Source organism: Eurosta solidaginis, chromosome 4 (assembly GCF_040869045.1).
Source record: "Eurosta solidaginis isolate ZX-2024a chromosome 4, ASM4086904v1, whole genome shotgun sequence".
Classification (NCBI taxonomy): domain Eukaryota; kingdom Metazoa; phylum Arthropoda; class Insecta; order Diptera; family Tephritidae; genus Eurosta; species Eurosta solidaginis.
The window spans coordinates 174298793-174322425 of record NC_090322.1 but is presented as its reverse complement, the minus strand read 5'-3'; the positions used below and the strand labels follow the sequence as shown (position 1 = coordinate 174322425).

The 23633-nt window shown below is 38.4% G+C and overlaps 1 protein-coding gene across 2 annotated transcripts in view; it reads left to right on the top strand.

Moving 5' to 3' along the window:
• LOC137250656 (nose resistant to fluoxetine protein 6-like) overlaps positions 1–23633 on the top strand; it is a 127285-nt gene that overhangs the window by 56318 nt on the left and 47334 nt on the right. For both annotated transcript variants that reach the window (XM_067783833.1, XM_067783832.1), the window contains exon 2: positions 864–1075. In XM_067783833.1, coding sequence (XP_067639934.1) covers positions 875–1075 — 201 coding nt within the window. In that variant the 5' untranslated portion in view covers positions 864–874. The remainder of the gene's footprint in view (positions 1–863; positions 1076–23633) is intronic.

Below are 23633 nucleotides of genomic sequence, written 5' to 3'. Positions count from 1 at the left end.
CACGTCCATAGAAACCAGCTCTTCGGAAAGCTAAAAGGAATCACTATTTCTCTTGCTTTAAATACATTCCAAATCAGCAAAAAATGTAATATTGTGACGAATATTGGCATCACTAAGCTGATACTAAATAAATAATCACGCAACAATAAAAAAACATGAAGCAGCCACCTATACATGAACACATCAATCATCATTTACACATATATGTATATAAAAGGCAACGAAGAGATAACTCACACACAGACTTAGTCATCAGCCGAAGTTGTTACTCACACATACACACGCATATATGTAGCTCAATTACCAAGCGGGATACACAGCAGTTCTAGAAGGCGAAACGTCTAGACTCTGGTAGAGATGTGCGAATGAGGCGGCGGAGAGTATAAAAGCAGCGCACGCTGAGTAGTCAGAATCAGTTTGGTTTAAACACACAATTGGTTGTGAAGTATAAGTGTTATTGTGAAGTACCCTCAAAGTAGTCTAATATAGACCATTTTGCATTACTGAATATTGGTTATTTGTTCGACAATTTAGTGATTCGAATGTTTGCAGAAGGTGTAGAATAACAAGGATTTCCCAAGATTCGTTACAATATAATACAATCGCTTAGGTAGGAAGGTAGGAAGAAACATCAAAGTAGTTAGAAAACAAAACGGCACTAAGTTTATAAGTGACTACCCATAACTAAAATTTAGTGAAGTCAAACTAGTCCACGAATGGATATAATCAATTTCATGTATATCTCCAGGTTTGGAGAGTAATGGAGTATTCAGAGTCTGAAGAAATGCTAGAGACAGTTTTCTTAATCTTTGACAACCACTGCTGTACGGCGTACTATTAAATGTTTTCTTAATTTCTTTCAGTGTATGATGCAATGGCCAAATCTGCTACCGGCATTGAAAATGGTGTTCTGCATCAGTTTGGACATTTCGATGAGTGCTTAGATCAACAACGTTTTTATGCAAACATCAGCGACAATAATTCAACAGAGCTTCTAGTACATTCAAAATATTGTTTGGTGAATATACAAATGAATGGATTTACAATGCAAACTATTGCTAGTCGACAGAAAGAGGTAATTATTACACAGATAAAAAGTGGCATCTTTGTTTTGTATCGATATTGTAGCGAGAAAAAGTGGTGGCCTTTGGTGTGTTCGAGAAAAAGTTCTTCCCGTGTTGTGTTGAAACAAACCATTCAGTATCAACAATTTGTGCGAAGTTGATTGGCCATTTGCGATGGATAAAAATTGACTGAAATATCGGTTGAACTGTCCCGCTAGTCGGTTGATTTAATCTGCTTTTTTCTTTCAGTGTCAGGATCCGAAACATCTACCGATGTTTTCCGTGAGCGTATGCTCTAAAGTATTTTTCAATGAGCATAAAATGTTAAATTATCAACAGTCTCTTCAGGTAAATGGTCACAAGAAGGAAGTTGAGCCGTCGTAGATCGGCTACTTTTTGGGCACAGTCTTCAGATGCAAAAGTTGTGAATTACCACTCTATGCATGACTAAGCGTTGTCCTCGTGGTGGGTTCGTAATACGAACTTCGTATTCACTAGATTAATTGCCGTGAGGGAAAATTGTTTTTTTTTTTTAGGAAAACCTCTATAAACCTTTAGGTTCCTCTGACCTTATTGTAAGGCCATCAAAAATTTTCCAAAAATTCATATGAAACAGTGAAGGTTTTAAAAAATTTATTGAATTTCTTTTAAAGCGATTCATGAAAAGCACCAAATGCCACACAAAGTTTGTTAATCGTGCAAACTTCGCAAATTCCTATTGAAAATTGTTTTAATAGGAGGTTTCCATGGTAACGAAGTATTTGCGTGCTTCATTGATTTTCCTTAATATTTATAACTTTCACGAAAATGAAATGGTATATTAATTTCGTCAGAATCCGAAAATTGCAAGTCCTTAAGGAAAATAGATAGATCCACCATTAAGTATACGGAAATAATCAGGATGAAGAGCTAAGTTGATTTAGCCATGTCCGTCTGTCCGTCTGTCTGTTTGTATGCAAAGTAGTCACTCAATTTTTTAGATATCGTGATAAAATTTGGTGAGCGGGTGTATTTAGGTGTCCGATTAGACATTTGTCAGAACCGGCCGGATCGGACCACTATAGCATATATCCTCCATACAACCGATTTTTCAGAAAAAGGGGATTTTTGTCATATCTTCCTGAATTTATCAGGTTGAAGCTTTAAACTTCACCATATGCTTTCGTATATTGCACATTGCGTTGTCTGAAAAAATGGATGAGATTGGTCGTATATATAGCATATATCCCCCACATACGATTGTTCAGATATAACACTTTTCATAATGACTGCCCCAATTTAAGAGCTAGACGCTTCAAATTTCACCGAATGCTTACGTATATAGCATATATTGTTGTATGAAAAAATCATAGAGATCGGTGGTATATATATTATATACCCATATAAACTGTAATTTTTGCCCCTTTTTTACGGCTGGAACCTCAAAATTTCATAAAATTTCATCAAATAGTTACGTTTACGTCATATATTGTTGAAATAAGTGATTCGTAGTCATAGTTTTTACATGCAGACCACAAAAACGTGAAACTTTGCATGCTCACACAAAGTTGAGCTGGCCGGTCCATGAGGACCTCACATAGACACAGAGTATATTAACTTTGATTGGATAACGGTTGGTTGTTTTTATATATGAGTGTTTATTTAATTAATGAAATAAGTTAATTGTTACATTTTAAAGTTAATGCGTCAAAGTATATAAATTGAAAGATAAAATTTATTAAACTATTTTATGAGCTCGAGGCCTTATCCAAATAAAAACGCAGTATAAATATTTTATATTTGTATTTTTATTTTATATTCGATATTTCGACTTCAGTCTGAAGTCTGTATAACATACTCAATTGTTCCTGATGAGGACTTCAGACTGAAGTCGAAATATCGAATATAAAATAAAAATACAAATATAAAATATTTATACTGCGTTTTTATTTGGATAAGGCCTCGAGCTCATAAAATAGTTTAATAAATTTTAAAGATTAAAGGCCAATGATAATTTTTTAAAAAATGTTGAAAGATAAAAAAGTAACAAAGAAGAAGATAAAGAATGTTCTGGCAACACAGTTGCCAGATGTATATATAAATAATTTATTGTCGTGGCGCTGCCAATCTCGTTTCATACATAAAATTTTTCCCTCCTCTGCAAGGGCTAAGGTGAGTATCCGACAGATGCCCTTCTCTGTCTGGTTGATCGCCGTGGAATTTGAGGTATCCTACTTGTTTCGGGTGTTGTATGCGGTGTCGACGTAGGATTTTGCCCTATTGTACTATTGGCCGAAGCAAAACCTTCAAAATCTTCCGATCCCCACGATTCGTTTTGCGCCGTTTCAGCAACCACCGGTTGCGTTATTGCTTCAGTGCTATCTACTTCAGCTGATGCATCGGTGTCATTAGTGTTGTCTTCGGTTGACAGGCTCGCCTTGTAATAATCAACTTCCCTAGCTGTTTTATCAGGTCCAACCGGGGCTTTGCGTATTTGGTCCACATGCCGTTTTACACTTTTCCCATTGAAGAGTATTTCATAGTGCAGATCACCTAGACGTGCGTTTATGGTTCCCCTGAGCCACTTACAAATCCGTGGATTTCCAGACAAAAAGTAAACATTTTGATTTGGTTCAAACTCACTAATAGTTTTCTTGGACTTTACGTATTGCTTCTCTTCTACCTTCTTTGAAATTTCCTCTGTTCGAATCAGATTCAACCTTGTGCGCAACTGTCGCCCCATAAATAGTAGTGCTGGTGATGACCCTGTGGTTCCATGCGGTGCGTTTTTGTATTGCCTCAAAAATTCATTCAAATTTGTCTTTAATGAACTACTCGTAGTACCCATCGCTTTCAATGCTTTCTTGACTGTTTGTACGCTACGCTCTGCTTGTCCGTTAGTTTCTGGGTGATACGGCGCTGAATATTTGTGATATTTAACACCAACTGCTGTCAGAAAGTTGTTAAATTCTGCAGAAGTGAAATTTGTTCCATTATCAGACACGACAGTTAGCGGCACGCCGTAAGCCGCAAACACTTCGTCCAACAACGCAATTGTCGCCGTTGCTGTTATAGATTTAGTAACTCTCACTTCTAACCACTTACTGTATGCATCCGAGATTACCAGCAACATCGCTCCCTCGAAAGGTCCCGCATAGTCGACATGAATACGTTCCCATGGTCCCTTGGGGTATTCCCAATGATGATCCTCACTTTTTGCCGGTTTGTTTGCTTGTCTTGCACATGCATCACATTGGTTCGCAATATTCTCGATATCAATGTCTATGCCCGGCCAGTATATGAATGAGCGAGCAATCCCTTTCATCTTAACAATTCCTAAATGCTCCCTGTGTAAATTGACAAGCAGTTTGTTTCGATATTTTGGTGGAATAACAACACGATGTTCGAACGTCAAACATCCGGAGGACAACTTATAATTGACTTCAGGGGATTTGTACCCTGCCCTTTTCAAGCACTGGCCACTTTCCAGTAGTTTAATTATTTTACCCATTCGTTCATCTTTTCTGGACTCTCTTGCTATGTGTTCTGAACTTAGTGGTAATTGGTGGATTTGGCGAATCATGAAGTGGTCGAACTCATCATATTCGTCTAGATTCGTCATGGCTGTCTGCTGCATCTGCTTAATTTGTAATGATTTCGGTGGCCGAAAGTGGGCTCGTGAAAGATAGTCGGCATTCGCGTTCGCCTTTGAGCTCTTGTACACTACCTCAAAATCAAATCTGCTTAAAAAGTCTGCGTAGTTCGCCATTCTATTTATGCATAATACTGGAAGCGATTTGTCAGGTTGTAATATTTGTGACAATGGCTTATGATCGGTGATTAGTGTCAAATGACGCGCGTATAAATATTTGAAAAATTTCTGAACCGCCCACACAATTGCCAATGCCTCTTTGTCAATCTGTGGATAGCGTTATTCTGTAGCATTCAATGTTCGACTTGCGTATGCAATTGGTCGTTCAGTCCCGTTCTCTAAACGGTGTGAAAGCACGGCTCCTAGTCCTGTTGGACTCGCGTCTGTTGCCAGTAGTACAGGTAGTGTTGGGTCGTATGGCATAAACACTTGAGGTGAAACCAACGTCTCTTTCAAACGGGCAAACGCTGCGTTTGCCTCCTTAGTCCAGTAAAATTTCTCTTTTCAGCATGTCCCTCAATGTCCGTGCACTTGTGGCCAAATCTGGAATAAATGCGCTATAATACGTGGTTTTTCCTAAAACAGCTGTAACTCTTCGAAAGTCGTTGGCTTGGGAGCGTTTAGTACCGCTTCAATGTGTTTTTCGGGTTTATGTACGCCCTGTTCGTCGATGCGGTGGCCAAGGAACTCCACCGATGGTGTCGCAAAGACACACTTTGACTTATTCCAATGCAAACCATGCCATTTAATGCGATTTAGTGTCGTTTCCAAAATTATCAGTAGCTGCTCGAAGTTTTCAGCAAACACCAAGATATTATAAAAAATTTTAAAACATTTGGGACTCCCTGTAAAATAGTGCCCATTTTTCTTTGCCAGATATCTGGAATATTTGCTGCTCCATATACCGCACGACCAGGTCGTATTAACCCATGCGTCTCTGTATTTAATGTCAATACATGCGCAAACTCATCGTCAATTGTTAAATGCGTATATGCATCTGTTATATCTAAGTGACAAAATATTCTAGCGTTTTTCATTGTAATAAACAAATCTTCTGTTTTTGGAATCGGGTGTTCGTCGATGATCATTTTTGGATTGACAGTGGGCTTATAATTACCGGTAATGCGATTACCCCCATTCTTTTTTGCTACTACGCGTGTTGTGGAGGCCCATTCTGAATGCTCCACTCTCTTGTAAAACCTGACTGAATTTTACGATCTATTTCCTGGGCATACTCCTCTCTCAGCGCCATCGGTACATCGCGCGCTCGCGCGAAAACTGGTGTTGCTCCAGCTTTGAGCTTTACTTTTGCAGGTGGCCCACTCAACTTCCCAGCTGTCGTACTGAAGATGTCCTCAAAACGTGTAATGAGATGTTGCAGTCGCGTTTGTTGGTTTATTGATAGTTTTGGTGCTGTTGAATTTATAGTATTGATTCGGTTAGACGATGAAAATAGTTCAGTGAAGTTTATTTCTTGTGCGAATTGCGATATCCATTCTCGGCCGCAAAGTGTATCACAATCTCCTTGAACGACATACAAGTTAAGTCATCGTGAAGTTTTCCCCATTGTCGCAGTTACTACGACCCATCCAATGCAGTTCACCTTGTGGCCCGTATAGCTTGTAAATCTTCGATCTGTCTTTAACATTCTAAAATTTGGTTTAATCGAACGCAACGTTTTGCAATTCATTACTGCACATGGTGCACCCGTATCTAATTCCATCTGAATTTGTTTCCCATCTATATATATAGGAACCATTTTTCTATCTACTGCATTGCATGCATTAACACTGTTTAGTTTTTGAACTGATTCACATTCATCCTATGAAATCTGATCTAATTTGGTTTTACACACTTTGGCGATGTGGCCCACTCTTCCACATGCAAAGCATTTGGAATTGTTAAATTTGCAGTATTTTCTAAGTTGCTGCCGCCCACATCCGTAACAATTGGACCCTTTCTCTTTTGCCCTCTGCATCGGTTTTTCGCCACTCGGGCTTTTCAAATTTGTATTTCTTTTTGTTTTAACTGGTGCGTATCCCAGTTTATACGTTGGCTCGCTTGTTTGTATCACTTCTGTGCACTTTAGGTGTGTTGTGGCGTTTTGTGTTAATTCGATTGTATGCGCAATTTCGTATGCTTCAGCAAAATTTTTTGGTTTCTTTGCAATAACTTCATCACAAATAACTCGTGATTCTACGCCATACAACAATTGCTCTAGTAGCATTCTATCTAAGAATTCTACATACTCACAGTGTACAGCCGCTACTCTTAACCGAAGTGCGAACTTGCAAATCGGCTCTCCCTTTTCTTGTTTGTTTTGCCGGAACTTGATACTTTCTGCATACCTATTCCTACAGCCATCAAAATGGCAAATCAAGATATTTTTTATTTCGCTGTAGTTGAGCGAGTCTGGTGTTTTTGGGATAACAAGAATTTTTAGCGATGTATTAAGCTCTGCCCCCATGTGTACACGTACGAACTTGTGCTGTTCCGCTTCTGGAACCTTGCTCAACTGTAATGCCCAATCTACACGTGTGAAATAATCCTGTATTGAGGATATATCTTCTGATTTGTATTCCGTAATACTATACGGTGGCGGTTTGGGTGACACCGAACGATTTACATTTGTATTTGCCGCAGCATGCTGTGCAGCCTCCTCCACAGCTCCTCGGATTGCTCCTGCTAGCGCATCCAACACTGTTTTTAAATCCTCCGGTTTAAGGCTCATTTTTAAATCCCACTTCTGACACCACTTTCATATATGAGTGTTTATTTAATTAATGAAATAAGTTAATTGTTATATTTTAAAGTTAATGCGTCAAAGTATATAAATTGAAAGATAAAAAGTAATAAAGAAGAAGATAAATAATGTTCTGGCAACACAGTTGCCAGATGTATATATAAATAATTTATTGTCGTGGCGCTGCCAATCTCGTTTCATACATAACAGTTGTACAGGTATAAAGGAATCGAGATAGATATAGACTTCCATATATCAAAATCATCAGTGTCGAAAAAAAATTTTATTGAGCCATGTCCGTCCGTCTGTCCGTTAACACGATAACTTGAGTAAATATTGAGATATCTTTACCAAATTTGGTACTCGAGCTTATCTGGACCCAGGCTAGATTGGTATTGAAAATGAGCGAAATCGGATGATAACCACGCCCACTCTTTTTATATACATATATAACATTTTGGAAAACACAAAAACCTGATTATTTAGTAAATAATACACCTAGAATGTTGAAATTTGACGTCTGGACTGATATTGAGACACATGATAAAAATTTAAAAAAAATTTTAAATGGGCGTGGCACCGCCCACTTGTGATAAAATCAATTTTACAAATATTATTAATCATAAATCAAAAATCGTTAAACCTATCGTAACAAAATTCGGCGGAGAGGTTGCCTTTACTATAAGAATGCTTTGAAGAAAAATTAACGAAATCGGTTAAGGACCACGACCACTTTTATATAAAATATTTTTAAAAGGGTGGTGGACGAATAAAATAAGCTATATCTTTGCAAAAAAGAACTTTATGTCAATGGTATTTCAATTCCCAAGTGGATTTATAACAATAAATAAGAAAAACTACAAATTAAAAAAAAATGGGCGTGGCGCTGCCCCTTTTATGATTAAGCAATTTTCTGTTTCGGGAGCCATAACTCGAAGAAAAATTAACGGATCGTAATAAACTTGGGTACACAAATTTTCCCTATAGCAGGAAATATTTCTAGAAAAAATAGACGAGATCGGTTAAAGACCACGCCCACTTTTATATAAAAGATTTTTAGAAGGGTCGTAGACAAAAATGATAAGATATATCTTAGCGAAAAGGGCTTTATATCAATAGAATTTTACTTACTAAATTGAATTATAACATTAAATTGGAAAACACTATTTTTTTAAAATGGGTGTGGCACATCACCTTTTATGATATTTTCTATGTTTCGGGGAGCCATAACTCGAAGAAAAATTAACGGATCGTAATGAAATTATTTTGTTTTGAGTGCTAAGTGACTTTTTCACAAGAGAAATAAATAAAACGCAAACACCTTATTAGTCACTTATATTTTTTATATTTTATTATTCAAAATAATAAAAAAATAATACAATTGTTTCGGCACTATCGTTGTGCCTTCCTCAGTCGATAGCGTTCAACTAGCCGCTGTCTGTCATAAAACAATACAACAAATAATAACACAATAATACAATAACAAAACCAATAAGAGAATTTGCAATAATAATAATTGTGATAACAAAATAATTTTTAAGTTTGTTGGAAAGCGGTAAAAAGGCTAGAGTACAGTGGACCAATATCCCTATTAACAGCAACATTTTTATTTACATAAATATGCAAGGATTCTAAAATATTTAGTTTATTAATGTTTGTTTCCGATTTAATTAATTTGAAATTGTCTTCACTTATGGCATGTTTCTTCTCAAGCGCATGTTCGGCTATTCCACTTGTTTGGTCGCCGTTGGGACATTAAGATGCATAAGTCGTATGTACGGGTCCCATGCCTTTATGGTCTATATAAAGCGCATAAGCGGGCAACAAGTTTAGACCGATCATCGCTGGGTACACTTCCCCGATATCTAATATTGCCAGATGGTTGAGCAAATATTTTAACGAATGAATTAATGAAATTGTGTACACATATTTTCATTATAGCAGAAAATATTTCTAGTAAAAATGGACGGGATCGGTTAAAGACCACGGCAGCTTAGATATAAAACAAGTTTAAAGGGTCGTAGACTACAATAATAAAATAATAAGCTATAACATAGCAACAAATAGTTTTGAATCAATGATATTTCAATTCTCAAGTTTTATTGTAAGAGGAAACATTTTTTTTTAAACGGCGGTGGTACGTGTTATGTAGAAAAGTAATTTATCTGACATGAAATGTACAATTGAAGCTCACGCTGAGTATATAATGTTCGGTTACACCCGAACTTAGACACCTTAACTTGTTATCTTATACAGCCGATTATTTGGAGGTTACGAATGAGATAAGATTATTGTTCAGCCCCATTCATGAAAGGTATGAAGTCTTCGGCACAGTCCCGTCCTTACTTGTTTTATTCAAGTTTTTTTACAGAAATATAGATGTGAATATGAATTCTCAAACAAATATGGAAATTATGTAAAAGGTTTTATTTAATGCCATGTTTCTTGGGACCTGTACAGATCAGCCATCATATATTTCTCTTTAAGCTATCACAGTTCTTCCGCACGGTCTTGTTGAAGGGCAGGTTCTTTAAACGTATTTAACCCATCCTCTGTCTGCTACCATGGCCCTTTTAAAGGAGCAGTTCTTTCTACTTATCACAGGCGTGTCAATTGGTCACTCCTAATGATAACTCTATTTTGAAGTAACGGCTCATTTTTTATATAATAGAAGCGAAATTGTGATTGGTAATCTTTTTTTTTGGTGATCGGTATGTGATAGGTCACGTGCCAGTTCTTCCTGCAGGGGCTACTAAACAGCAAACTATTGATACTCAATATCTAGCTCGAAAACTCGATTAGCGATAATTAATGTCTTTTTTATTATGTTACAAATTATATTTATTATTAATATAACCTAGTAGTCATAGTTAATAGTGATTATTTACCGTGATTATATAACTGTACAAATTTGTAATTAATTAACATGATAATGTGGATCTACAAAAACCAAAATTGTATATTACCAAATTGCGCGCGCAACCGCTGTTACCGTATTGGGATCTTCAAGCGCACGAATTTTTGTTTCCATACATAAATATGTGTGACTTATGTTGACTGAACAGTGGGTGATGTGCTACAATGGTAGAATAATAATATGAGGTTATAGCTACTCGATATGCCGGTCAAGTCATTTTGATGCACATTTATGCTAACCTGAAGGTAAATTATTGCAGAGAAGCTCTTGAGAATAAGTGAAATTAGGCTTGTGTTGCATTGTCATATTACTTAAGCAGATGTGCTTATTGCCAGGAATAAAACCGATTTAGTGTAGTGTTCCGCTTGTTCTTCAAAATTACTTCTAATTATGATTCGGTTCGCGAGCTATCGAATTTTTGTTGACCACTTATCGATTAGCTACCGAAAAGCATTCGAAATATTATCGGTTTTTGTCACAAGGCTATCGATTTTTTATCAAAACATTATAGATTTGCTGTCGAAAGAATGTCGATTTATTATCAAAAAGTGATAGGGTTATGTATTTATTATCGAAAATATATCGATTATTTATCGAAAAATTGTAAATATTATAACGAATCTAGGGAAACTCCGCTTATTTTACACCTTCTGCAAACGTTCGATCGCTAAATTGTCGAATAAATAACACCAATATTCAGTAATGCAAAATGTTCTTTATTAGATTACTTTGGGAGTAGTACAATTATACTTCACTTCGCAACTGATAGCGTGTTTAAGTTTTTTGTATTTGTGTTTTATTTGAAAATTTGTTCCTAGCACAACAATTTTGTAAAATTATTTAACAGTGCTAGTCATGAATAGCATGAGCTATAAAAATCGAACATTTATAATAATAAATTAAATTAATCAAATTAAATTAAATACAACAGATAATAGTTAAATATTTATGTATTTTTAGATATAAATCTTAAAACTAAAGAAAAGTAATTAATAAATATTAAATGACAGCAGTAGTGATGATAACCTTTGGCTGATTATAGATAGAATAGTATTTAACAAATAAAGAAAGAAGACACAGAGAAAGGGAAAGGGACTTAGAAATGAACATTTTAACAACAAGTTGAGATCCAGTTTAAAAGTCGTTAGCTCTTTTTTGAAGTGCCGAGCATTACTACGAGTCGGAGACTTGTAGGTAGGGAATTCCAAAGACGTATTACAGTAACAAAGAATTGGCGTTCAGAGGTTAGCGTGCGGTATCTAATGTGCGTAAGAAGAAGCACCGATCTTGATGATTGCAGAAAAATAAGCTTACGATATAGATAGTCAGGTTCCTTCGTGTGTATCAATTTATGGAGGAAGGACAGTGTTTTGACTTTTAAATGATTTTCGAAAGAAATGTTTAACATCCTTTCAGCATGCTGTGATACGTGATCAAGTATTTTCAACCCATAAACATATCTAGCAATGTTGTTGTAAACAACATTTAGTTTGTTGTTGCAACATAGTCACAGTTTGTACAGTTTAAATCAACCTGATTACTGACTACTCAGCTTGCTCTGCTTTTATACTCTCAGTTTACTCGTTCATCCATTTCTCCTAAGGTCTAGTCATTTCGCGAAACTGTATTTCAGAACAATTGTATCTCTTACTTGGTTATTATCTATATACATGTATATTTGTAGTTTATGTCTATGTGATAGCCATATGCGGTGTATGAGTGAGTACTACTTCGGCTGATGACTACATTGGCTGAGCTCAGGCCAAGGGGGTCACTGCTGGCGGACAGTGAACGGCCTATTAATTAGGTTAGCTGCGAATATCAAATAAGCAGCCCTCGACCAAGAGCGGCTGGTGAGGGGGGTTTGGCTTAAAAGGCCTAAAGCGCCCTGAGAACCTCCAGTGGCAGGGCGAGTGGATGCCGCACTGAATTAAGCATCCACAGCCTAGTACGGGGTTGCTTCGAGGGAATACCTACCCAAGATAGGGAGGCAACTATACGACGTGGGATACACACTCAGGAAGGTAAAGAAGTAAATTATGACTGTCACATTAAGACTGAGCCCAGTAAGGTCTTAATTAAGGTATACTGGAATCAACGACTCGGATATGTTTGTTAAGGGCTGGCGAATGTGGCATTCGGAAATCTCAGTACACGGCTTGACACACCGTCGAAATGACTTTCCGGTTAATGTCCCATTCGTCTCCGTCCCGTTAAAACCTTGGCAGGCCTTGGGGTACGTTCAAAGTCCGTCATCATTAAGTTGGTGGTGCAGGTTCGGTTGAGATCCTCCCGATTAATACTTATATGGCTCTGAACGCAGTCTTCATGAGGGACTGCGTCAACCTTCACGTGGCCTCCCTGCCTTCGCATAGACAACCACGGGATCTATATAGGTAACTGCACACTCGGACCAAGATAGCGGCCTCAAGTGGGGACCCAATTAAATAAATGATGAGCAACAACAATACTAAAACAAAAAACCAAACACAGGAGAATGAAATGGCGGTCAATACATTCGTAGGAAGGAAGCTAGCTCGCTCTCCAGAAGGGCGTGGCCCATCGGCTGGGGGCCTTAACAATTCGTCGCAAGTAGTAACGAAACCCAAAGGAGCGGAGGCCGAAAGCAAGCAAGGAGCGTTGTCGCCGGGTGCTACACCGAAGCTTTGCAAAAAGAACTCCGACAACAAGGCTCAAACGGGCACACCATTATTAAGTGAGCTAATTAAGCAGGCGTCAGCTGCGTTAAATCAGCAAAACCCCTCTGGAGAAATAAGATGACCAAGCTAGGCAAGGCGATTGAGGACTTGATGCAGTTCTTCATAGGGCGTAATAATATACACGCGGAAATCAAGCGCTTGGCCTCCGTAATAAAAGTGCTGTACATCGAGTCGGCCCTAGAGGTAAAGAATTTAGAACATAAATTGCGTGCAAGCGAATGTGCCAAGGATAGAAGTCCATCACCCCCAGGAAAGCGACCGAGGAATAATTCGTACTCCACCAAGCAGAAAAACGTGGTAAAACCCACTACTACACTAAAAGACGTCTTGCCAGGGCACGTGGGTGGTCACAAACGACGGCAAGAAACGCAAAAGAAGACGGAGCGGAAAGAGGAAACTGCAGCCCAAAAGACGGGAGAGTGGCAGTTAGCTAAAAAGAAGAGCAAGAAAAAAGCACTTAGGGCTAGGCCGGATGCAATCATCATTTCCAAGGCGGGGGATGCGACGTACGCTGACATATTGCGTAAAGTGAGAAGATGCGACGAATTAAAATCCCTGGGTGATGACGTCACTAGAGCTGAAAAAATCGCAAGATGGGAAAACAAGCGCGTACCAAGCAGAAATTGAAGCGGTACTAAAGGACTCGGCTAAAGTTAAAACAAAGTCCCAAATGGTCACACTACAGTGCAGAGATCCCGATGAGATTACTACCCCCGAGGAGATTTGCAACGCCCTCCACCAGCAATGCAACATCAAACTTCCAGATGTGGCTGCCATAAAAAGCATACGCACAGAGTACAGTGGCACGAAATCGGCACTTATAAGACTTACAGCGGATGATGCCAAGGCGGTTCTTAATACGCAAAGAATCCGGGTAGGATGGGTTTCCTGCCGAAATAGAGAGCTCAAGCAAGAGAAACGCTGTTATAGGTGCTGGGGCTACGGACATATAGCTCAGAAATGTAAGGAGACTGTAGATAGGTCTAGCCTATGCAGGAAATGCGGCCAGGAAGGTCATAAGGCTGCAAGTTGCGAAAACGCACCGAAATGCGCGCTATGTGGGGGAGAACATTCAGCAGGCAGTTTTAAATGCCCACAACGAGAGGGCAGCAAAATGACTGTCTCATGAGGGTATTGCAGCTCAATTTAAACCATTGCGAGGCAGCCCAAGAGCTATTATCCCAAACAGTCTATGAAGGAGGATATGACATAGTGGTACTTTCTGAACAATACAAAAATCACCAGGAGCAGGGTTTGCTCTCAGATTCAGCAGGGAAAGCCTCAATTTGAGCACCAGGGAAATTTCTGCGACAGGAAATTATGACGCCAACGGTAGCAGGATTCACGTGGGCAAAAATCAACGGTATATACGTCTTCAGTTGCTATGCCCCTCCGAGCATGACCATCGCCGAGTTCGAAGATATGATATACGGGATCACCATTGAAGCACGAGGTAAACACCCGCTTTTAGTGTGTGGAGACTTCAATGCATGGTCATCTGTGTGGGGAAGTAGACGAACCAACGAAAGAGGAAGAGTTCTTCTCGAAAGCCTTACTTCTTTGAGGCTAGAACTCCTAAATGAACCAGGGATATATACCTTCGATACAGGTACCAGACGATCCATTATAGATCTCACCTTCGCTAGCAGCGAAATAGCAAGACGAGCAAAATGGTCCATAAGCAACGTCTACACACACAGCGACCATAAAGCTATTAGCGTAGAGCTGCTCGAAACACCACGAACGGTAGCAGCAAGACATCGACAAAGTAGGAAATGGAAACAGCACCTTTTCGACCCACAAATATTTGACATTATCTGGAAGGACGCCATAGTACGAGAATCGCACGCGGAAGACCAGTCGGTTCAAATCACTAAGTTGCTATGTATGGCATGTGATGCTGCCATGCCCAGAAGTCGCGGAAAAGCACAGAGCACTCCGGTATATTGGTGGAATGACGAAATTGCGGAAGAGCGTAGAAAATGTCACAAAGCACGAAGACTAGCGCAGAGGGCACGCTCATCACCACTATATGTGGAGCTACACAGCACCTATGTCGCACGAAGAAAGGCACTTAAAAATGCCATAAAAAAGAGCAAGAAGTTATGCTTTAGGGAACTGCTGGATAATGTCGACCTAGATCCTTGGGGATCAGCCTACAGAACTGTGATGGCCAAAGTTAAAGGACCGATATCACAGCAACCTACGTGCCCGATACTGATGAATATTATTGTTGAAACACTTTTCCCGGCGCAAGATCGCTGGGTTTATCCAAGCGAAGATATAGAAAGTACGGAAATTCCGCAAATTACAGAGCAAGAGGTGCTGGACGCTGCAAAAAGAGTTGCTGATAACAAATCCCCAGGACCCGACGAAGTACCAAACATAGCTCTTAAAGCCGCGATTACAACTAGGGCTACATTATTTACTGATCTTTTTAATGCCTGTATGCAAGAAGGCGTGTTCCCTCGCCCGTGGAAACGACAAAGACTTGTCCTATTGCTGAAACGTGGTAAACAGCCGGACCAACCATCCTCATATAGGCCACTTTGTATGCTGGATCCCCTAGGGAAGATTTTCGAGCGTATAATTAGTGAGCGCCTACAGCTGACTCTAGAAAGACCAGGTGGCTTATCGAATAGTCAATATGGATTTCGCAAATCAAGATCCACCGTAGCTGCAATACAAACAGTCGTCAATATAGCTAGAGAAGCTATCTCTGGAGGCCAAAATAAAAGGAGGTTCTGTGCACTGATTATGTTGGACATCAAGAATGCTTTTAACACTGCGAACTGGATGCAGATAATGGCAGCGCTGCAAAGCTTCGGCACTCCAGCTTACCTACGCAGAATAATAGGTAGCTATCTTAAAGACAGAGTACTTCTTTTTGACACGGATCAAGGAGCAAAAGAGTACAAAATCACAGGAGGCGACCCACAGGGATCTGTTCTCGGTCCAGCGCTTTGGAATGTAATGTATGACGGGGTGCTAAAGATTGATTTACCACAAAACACGCAAATTGTGGGATATGCTGATGATATTGCAGTGGTAGTAGTGGCCAAGAAACTGGACCTGCTTCAAGCATGGCTGACCAATACGGGACTGGAGTTGGCTAGCCAAAAGACGGAAGTGGTATTAGTAAGCTCCAAACCGTCGGCGAACGAGTTAGTCTTAACTATCGGGGATCACCAAATCACCTCAAAGGATTCCTTAAAATACTTAGGAGTGCACATTGACTCTTAAGTTAACTTTCAAAGAGCACTTCAGAGCGGTGGGGGAGAAAATTACCAAAGTTAATGGATCACTTATGCGAATAATGCCTAACATAGGTGGTCCGAGCGAAGTTACACGTCAGATATTGTCCACAGTAACCAGCTCAATAATACTATACGCAGCACCAGTGTGGTATGGATCTAAACAGGCCCATCAAAAATATATATTAGCAGCGTACCGACTTGCTTCTTTAAGAATAGCAAGTGCTTATCGGACGGTCCGACGACGCGATCCTGGTTCTAACCCGGAAAATCCCAGTGGACTTACTGGCAAGCGAAATGGCCGATCTGTATAACACTAATATCGAGCGACCATCTGAAGAAGACAAGAAAAGAGCAAGGACACAAACAATAGCTAAGTGGCAAGAACGGTGGGAGGCCTCGAGTAAAGGGCGTTGGACTTTCACACTAGTTTGGAACGTAGCTCAATGGAATGAGCGGAAGCACGGCGAACTGAACTACCATCTCACGCAGATAATGAGTGGACATGGCGGTTTCAAAGAGTATTTATGGAAGCGTAGGATAGAGGAAGATCCTCATTGCCCAATGTGTACTACGGAGTTAGAAAACGCAGAACACGTCATGTTCCACTGCCCCTGTTTCCACGAAGAAAGACTCACCTTGCATGGAGTCTTTGGGGAGGAACCTACCACGAGAAATTTAGTATCACATATGTGCAACAGGAAAGAGTGCTGGACTGCAGTGAGCAAAATGGCATTTATAGTAATGACACGCCTGATGGATGCTGAGAAGGAGCGCAGAGAAATGCGCATGCGAAGCAGTAGGCTCTTAAAAAATGAGAAATATGGAACGCCCCCCTGAAGTAATGTGAAAGTGGTGCCGGGGCGGGCGACGGTTCCAGAACGGGGCTGTTTTTTAGTCTACGGACACACGGTTGCGGCGACGGCAGCAATTATGGTGCATTAGGCATTTTTCAGCCTCCCCGCAAAAAAAAAAAAAAATGATGACTACATATGTGTGTGAGTTATCGCTTCGTTGCCTTGTATGTATGTGGGTAAATGATGATTAATGTGCTTATGTAGCTTGCTTTAATGTTTTTGTTATTGTGCCTTTATTTAGTGATGTGAAAATTCGCCACAATATAATATAAAATAAAAGAGTATTGATTTGTTATCAGAAAGTTATAGATTTCTTATCGGATTGTTACCAATTTTGTATGGGCCTGTTATCGATTTGTCAAGCCAGTTAACCAGCCACTAAGTTATCTTATCTTGGACTTTGGAATTACACACCGGTCAGGAGGAATATAAACCTACTACTCATTCTTTTAGTATATTTGCATACCATCGAGGGAGGAGTGGTAAAAGAGTTTATCCAGGAAAGTTTGCTGTGAAAATTATTTGCGTATGAACGTATATGGATGCAGCGAGTGACGAGCTTATGCTGAATAGTTTCCTCACAGGAGGTCGCTGCAAGTAAATAATAAAATTCTGAAAGACTGGTCTTTGGCAAATAGACTTCAGTTTAGTTCAGCATGTAGTCGATCTTATAAGATCTGCTATAATAATAATAATAAACCCAACGGATTAATACCCTCCAAAGCCCGCCCAACACGAGGGGCGCATCCGCATGACGCACGGATTTGTTTTTGTTTTTGCCGAGTTGTTGATAGGCGGAGGTTTGTTAAGCGTCGAGATCTAAAACTGCTCAGCTACAGAACAAAAATCATCAGCTGAGTATTATATACATAACAGTAGAAAATTATACATATAGTAAATTGTTAAATAAGTTAACGATTTAGCATATACAGATTTAAATTTTTTTTATTTTTATTTTGTTACGAGTTAAGATAGGATAGGACAGTTTTCCTTATAGTAAAAAGTGAATCCGTTATATCAAATGAATTCGAGTGAGAGTTAAAATCATAACACAAACACCGGAAAGGTTCATTTAATTCGAAATTAGTTCTGCACTGCCTCAAAAGAAGAGGTTTGTAATGTCTTGACGCTCGTGATGGGACATTGAAGTTTACTTCGTTCAAAAGAAAGGGGCTAGAAATTAGTACATTCAGTAGTTTAGCCATAAATAATACGCCTAACATTTCTCTACGCCTAGCGAGAGTTGGAAGATTGATAAGCTTTAACCGACTAGTATAAGGTGGAAGATTATATGCAGATACCCAATGAAAATTCCTTAAAGAAAAAAGTAAAAATTGCTTCTGTATTGACTCAAGCCTATCTGCATGAACTTGATATCGCGGCTTCCAGAATACTGATCCATATTCTAGTATCGGTCTAACTAATGTGGTAAAAAGGGCTTTGGTTACATAAGGGTCACTAAATTCTTTAGACCATCTTTTCACGAATGATAGAACACCTCTAGCCTTATTGGCAGTAGTCATAATATGAAGGTTGAAACTAAGTTTAGCATCCATCGTGACTCCCAAGTCAACAAAATAATTTACTGATGCAAGACAAAAATTATCAATTACGTAAGAGGCTGCTGGCTATGCTACATTTATCATCAACTATCCGGTAGATCTTGGCCTGCCCCAAAATTGGCTTGCCTTTCTCCCCTTTTTATCACTCAATCGAAATTCCTGACCTTCTCCCATCCTCCTTATTTCTCTCTCATCCGCTCTACGCCTGGCTTACAGTGTAAGCATCCCCCATATAGCATACCTCGTGCAAAGACTGCGCTTACGTTTGCACTTATATCTTACGCTTACATTCAGGATACCTCCATGGCATAATCAAAGATGTTTACACATCAAAAAATTTAGATAAACCCGTTATCAATTAACACATAAGGAAGGCTAAGTTTGGGTGTAACCGACCATTAGATACTCAGCTGAGATGATGAGGGTTTTAAAAGTGAGTGGCCCTTAGGTGTATATGTGAAGGCGTTTTCGAGATATCGACCAAAATGTGGATCAGGGTGACCCAGAACATCATCTGTCGGGTACCGCTAATTTATTTATGTATGTAATACCACGAACAGTATTCCTGCCATGATTCCGAGGGCTTTTGATTTCGCCCTGCAGAACTTTTTAATTTTTTTCTACTTCATTGGTAGGTGTCACACCCATTTTACAAAGTTTTTTCTAAAGTTATATTTTGAGTCAAAAAACCAATGCAATCACCATATTCCATCCCTTTTTTCGTATTTGGTATAGAATTATGGCATTTCGATTCGGATTTCGCCCATTTTGAATACCAAGATAAACTGAGTTCAGATAAGTACGTGAACTAAGTTTAGTAAGTTTGGCTTTAACCGATTTCGCCCATTTTCACAGAAAACACTTATCGTCATAGAAGTTATGCCCTTACCAAATTTCACAAGGATTGCTAAATTTTTGTTCGACTTATGGCATTAACCGTAGGGTTAGCGTTGTGGTCTGACAAACCGTTTTCAAAAATTTTAATAAACATTTTTCGGTTCCCCAACATTTATCGACAAACTGTTTTATGACTTTATAAAGTTCCATGAGGAGTTTCTATTCCAGTATAGAACAATATCGTTTGTCTCATTTTTTGTGTAAAAAAAATCTTTTTGTGTTATATGTGCGTTTTTCAAGGTTGTGGTCTGTCAGACCACAGCGTAGAAACTGCGCCTTTAACGGTTGATGAGCAGCTTACAGTATATTCTATCGAAGCCTGCAAAGTATGGAATCAACTTTTGGTGGGCTTGTGACTCAACATCAAATTATCCATTGAGGGGCCAAATTTATACTGGTAAACTAAGCAATGCACCTAGGAAAATAAATCAAGGTCAACGGGTTGTGATGGACTTAGTTCAAAAATATTTCCGCACGGGACGAACAATATACTCTGAAAACTTTTTTTCATCACTAGAATTAGCTTGCGGTCTTATGTCAAAAAACTTGGCTTTCGTTGGAACTGTTCGTAGGAATAAAAAATTCATTCCACCAGAATTGCTTGCATCTTCTACTCGTCCACTGAACAGCAGCATCTTCTATTTCTACGAAAGTTACTTTTCTTTATGCTCGTAGGTGCCAAAGAAAAACAAGTCTGACATTATTATTTCAACCGAACATTACACTTCCAACGTTAATGGGGAGGCGAGCAATCCTCTGCAAATGTTAGATTACAATAAGTATGAGGCGGGATCAAATGATATCATTTTACTCTTGCAAACGCCAAACAAGGCGCTGGCTTTCTTCTACAACATGCTGGACGTTTCAGCGCTCGTTTCTTTCATCATATTTGATGAATTATCCCCAAAGAGGGGAACTGATAAACAACGGGAATTTTTGATTGAATTAGCACATCAATTGGTTTAACCCCACATGGAGTTACGAGCAGTCAAGCCGAATATATCGTGATTCCAGCATATCAAAGGTACTATGTAATTTTCCAATGTTTTCGTAGGTTAAATGATTTTTTAACCTTATTAGTATTCTTATAAACAATTTCTCTTCAGCCTCCATCTTCTTCAGTGCGAATACAAAATAATTTGCATATATATATCCCATCTGCCTCTAACCGGCCTGTTTGTCGTACTTGCTATAAGCAGGATAAAAGAAACAGGTGAACGCGTTTCCATTGCATGAAATATAAATCTCCGGTTTGTGATTCGCACTCAAGTAAAGTGTGTTTCAAATGCATTGTTGAAGAAACACCAAGAGACTCCTCGAACTAAGGACTTATATCTATTTTCATTCAGACTGGCATATTAATTGAAAAAAATTAAAATTTATACATTGTTGGAACAAATCTTGACTATATTTTTAAATGAAATAAACCTTGTAACACATTTGGTTTGTTCAATTCATTTTTTTGGGTAGTGGCACGTATGTATTACCTTGTGGTCTATCACACCACAAAATAGCGTTAACGACAATTTAAGTCACCAGTAGTCTAAGGGTTAAAAGTATTTTAGACAAATTAAACGAAAAATGGCGGAGCCACGCCCAATTTGAAATTTTCTTTTATTTTTGTATTTTGTTGCACCATATCAATACTGGAGTTGAAGGTTGACATAATTTACTTATATATTGTAAAGATATTTAATTTTTTGTCAAAATTTGTTTTTTCAAAAAGTGGGCGTGTTCTTCATCCGATTTTGCTAATTTTTAATTAGCACATATATAGTAATAGTAGTAACGTTCCTGCCAAATTACAGCTTGCAAAACTTTTAAATTACCTTCTTTTAAAAGTGGCCGGTGCCACGCCCATTGTCCAAAATTTTACTAATTTTCTATTCTGCGTCATAAGGTCAACCCACCTACCAAGTTTCATCGCTTTATCCGTCTTTGGTAATGAATTGTCGCACTTTTTCGGTTTTTCGAAATTTTCTATATCGAAAAAGTGGGCGTGGTTATAGTCCGATTTTGTTCATTTTAAATGGCGATCTGAGATGAGTGCCCAGGAACTTACATACCAAATTTCATTAAGATACCTCAAAATTTACTCAAGATATCGTGTTTACGGACAGACGGACGGACATGGCTAAATGAATTTCTTTTTTCGCCCAGATCAGTTTGATATATAGAAGTCTATATCTATCTCGATTAGTTTAAGCCGTTACGGGGTACCGTTATGCGAACAAAATTAATATACTCTGTGAGCTCTGCTCAGCTGAGTATACAAATTTTTATTACTGGAAGAAATATCGGTTTTAGGTTGTACTTACCCACAAATCTCGCACAAAAATACACTTTTACGTCAATACGTCTGCTCACCTGCATGTAATCTTTTTTGCGTTATCATTGTTCGTACAAACACATCTAATTGTGCAAAATGTTATGATTAGATACTAGGTAATAAAAATAATTATTTAATTACCTTTTAAATGTCACCAAATTAGACTGCAATAGTGACTTTACACGTAACTACAAGTAAAAAAACACTTAAACGAATTTTCGTATTTACGATCTTTGTTTTGAATGTTTTGAAATTATGATTGCGTAGATCCTTTATCACTTTCAATCGTACGTATTTTTAAGCTCCGGTTTTATTTTGCGCATTTAAGAGTCGATTTTGGGAATATGCGCAACTTTTGGTTTTAATAAACAATGCGAAAGTGGAAATACGTAATTGTTATATAAATAAGTTTTATTATCAAAATAAAAAAAATATATATGCATATATATGTATATGTATTTAAACTCTAATGGAACAGTCACGTAACTAATATTTTTGTCAGAACATAGTACTTACGTAACAACTTACTTTGTGCTTTTATGTATGCACAAATTATTTCATATCAAACGTCACATTGCTAAAAATTTGAGAAGAAAAGCTAAACTCTGACTCATGACTACTAACCTTTGGGAACTCAAGTAATGAAAATACGTTCACAATAGTAAACAGCCTCGACCACCTTATTAATCGCTCTTCGATTATGTAAATCATTTGCTGAATAGTTTTTCAAAGATTTTTGTGAACGACTAGTAAAGCATTATTTATATATTTTAAAATGTTTGCTAAGCTGGCTGTTCATATGTATTTGTTCTATTAACTAGACTTCAAAAATTAATATTAATATTGTGGGCGAATATTAGCGTTTCTAACATCACTATGCTGTTAGCAAATAAACACAAAGCCAGTAAGCCAGTGTGTAACATACATAGAAGGCAACGAAAAATATTTCTCACATATAACCAGCAGCTTGAAACGAAGAGATTATTTAACATACGCATATATAGTCAGCAGATAAAGGCGAAGAAGGAAGAGATACAATCACACATCACGTTATGATTAGCTAAAAGAAGAAGCTGTCACTCACAAATAAACACGCATCTAGCTAGAAGAAAAACATAAACTACAGATATACATGCATATAGCTAAATAACCCAGTATGACATACAACTGTTCCAGAAGGCATGTTCGTGAAAAGTTTAGACCTTAGGAGAAATAGGTGAACGAGGGTAGCGTAGGGTATAAAAGCAGCGCGGTGCAAGCGATATGAGATCAGTTTGATAGTAACAAGCTATACGTGAAGAACGCGAGTATTGTAATTGTGAAGTACTACTAAGTGCCAAAGTAGTGTAAATAAAGAAGATCTTGCCATACTGCATATTTGAGTTATTAATTCAACAGTTCAGAGATTCGAACTGTGGAAAAAGGTGCATAATAATCAGGAATCCCCCCAAATTCGTTACAATATGTAATCTGATTTTTTGTAGGCTTATTTAAAAACACAAATGGGCAATTTATGGCAGCTCAATTTATTTAGCTCGAGCAAACAAACAGACCTTTTCTCCAATCTCTGGCCATTCGTGGCAACCATGCTCCCTCTCACCTTACTTGACAGGTAGCTATAATAATAGAGGAATAGAAAGATTCTATCTTCACCTTGGA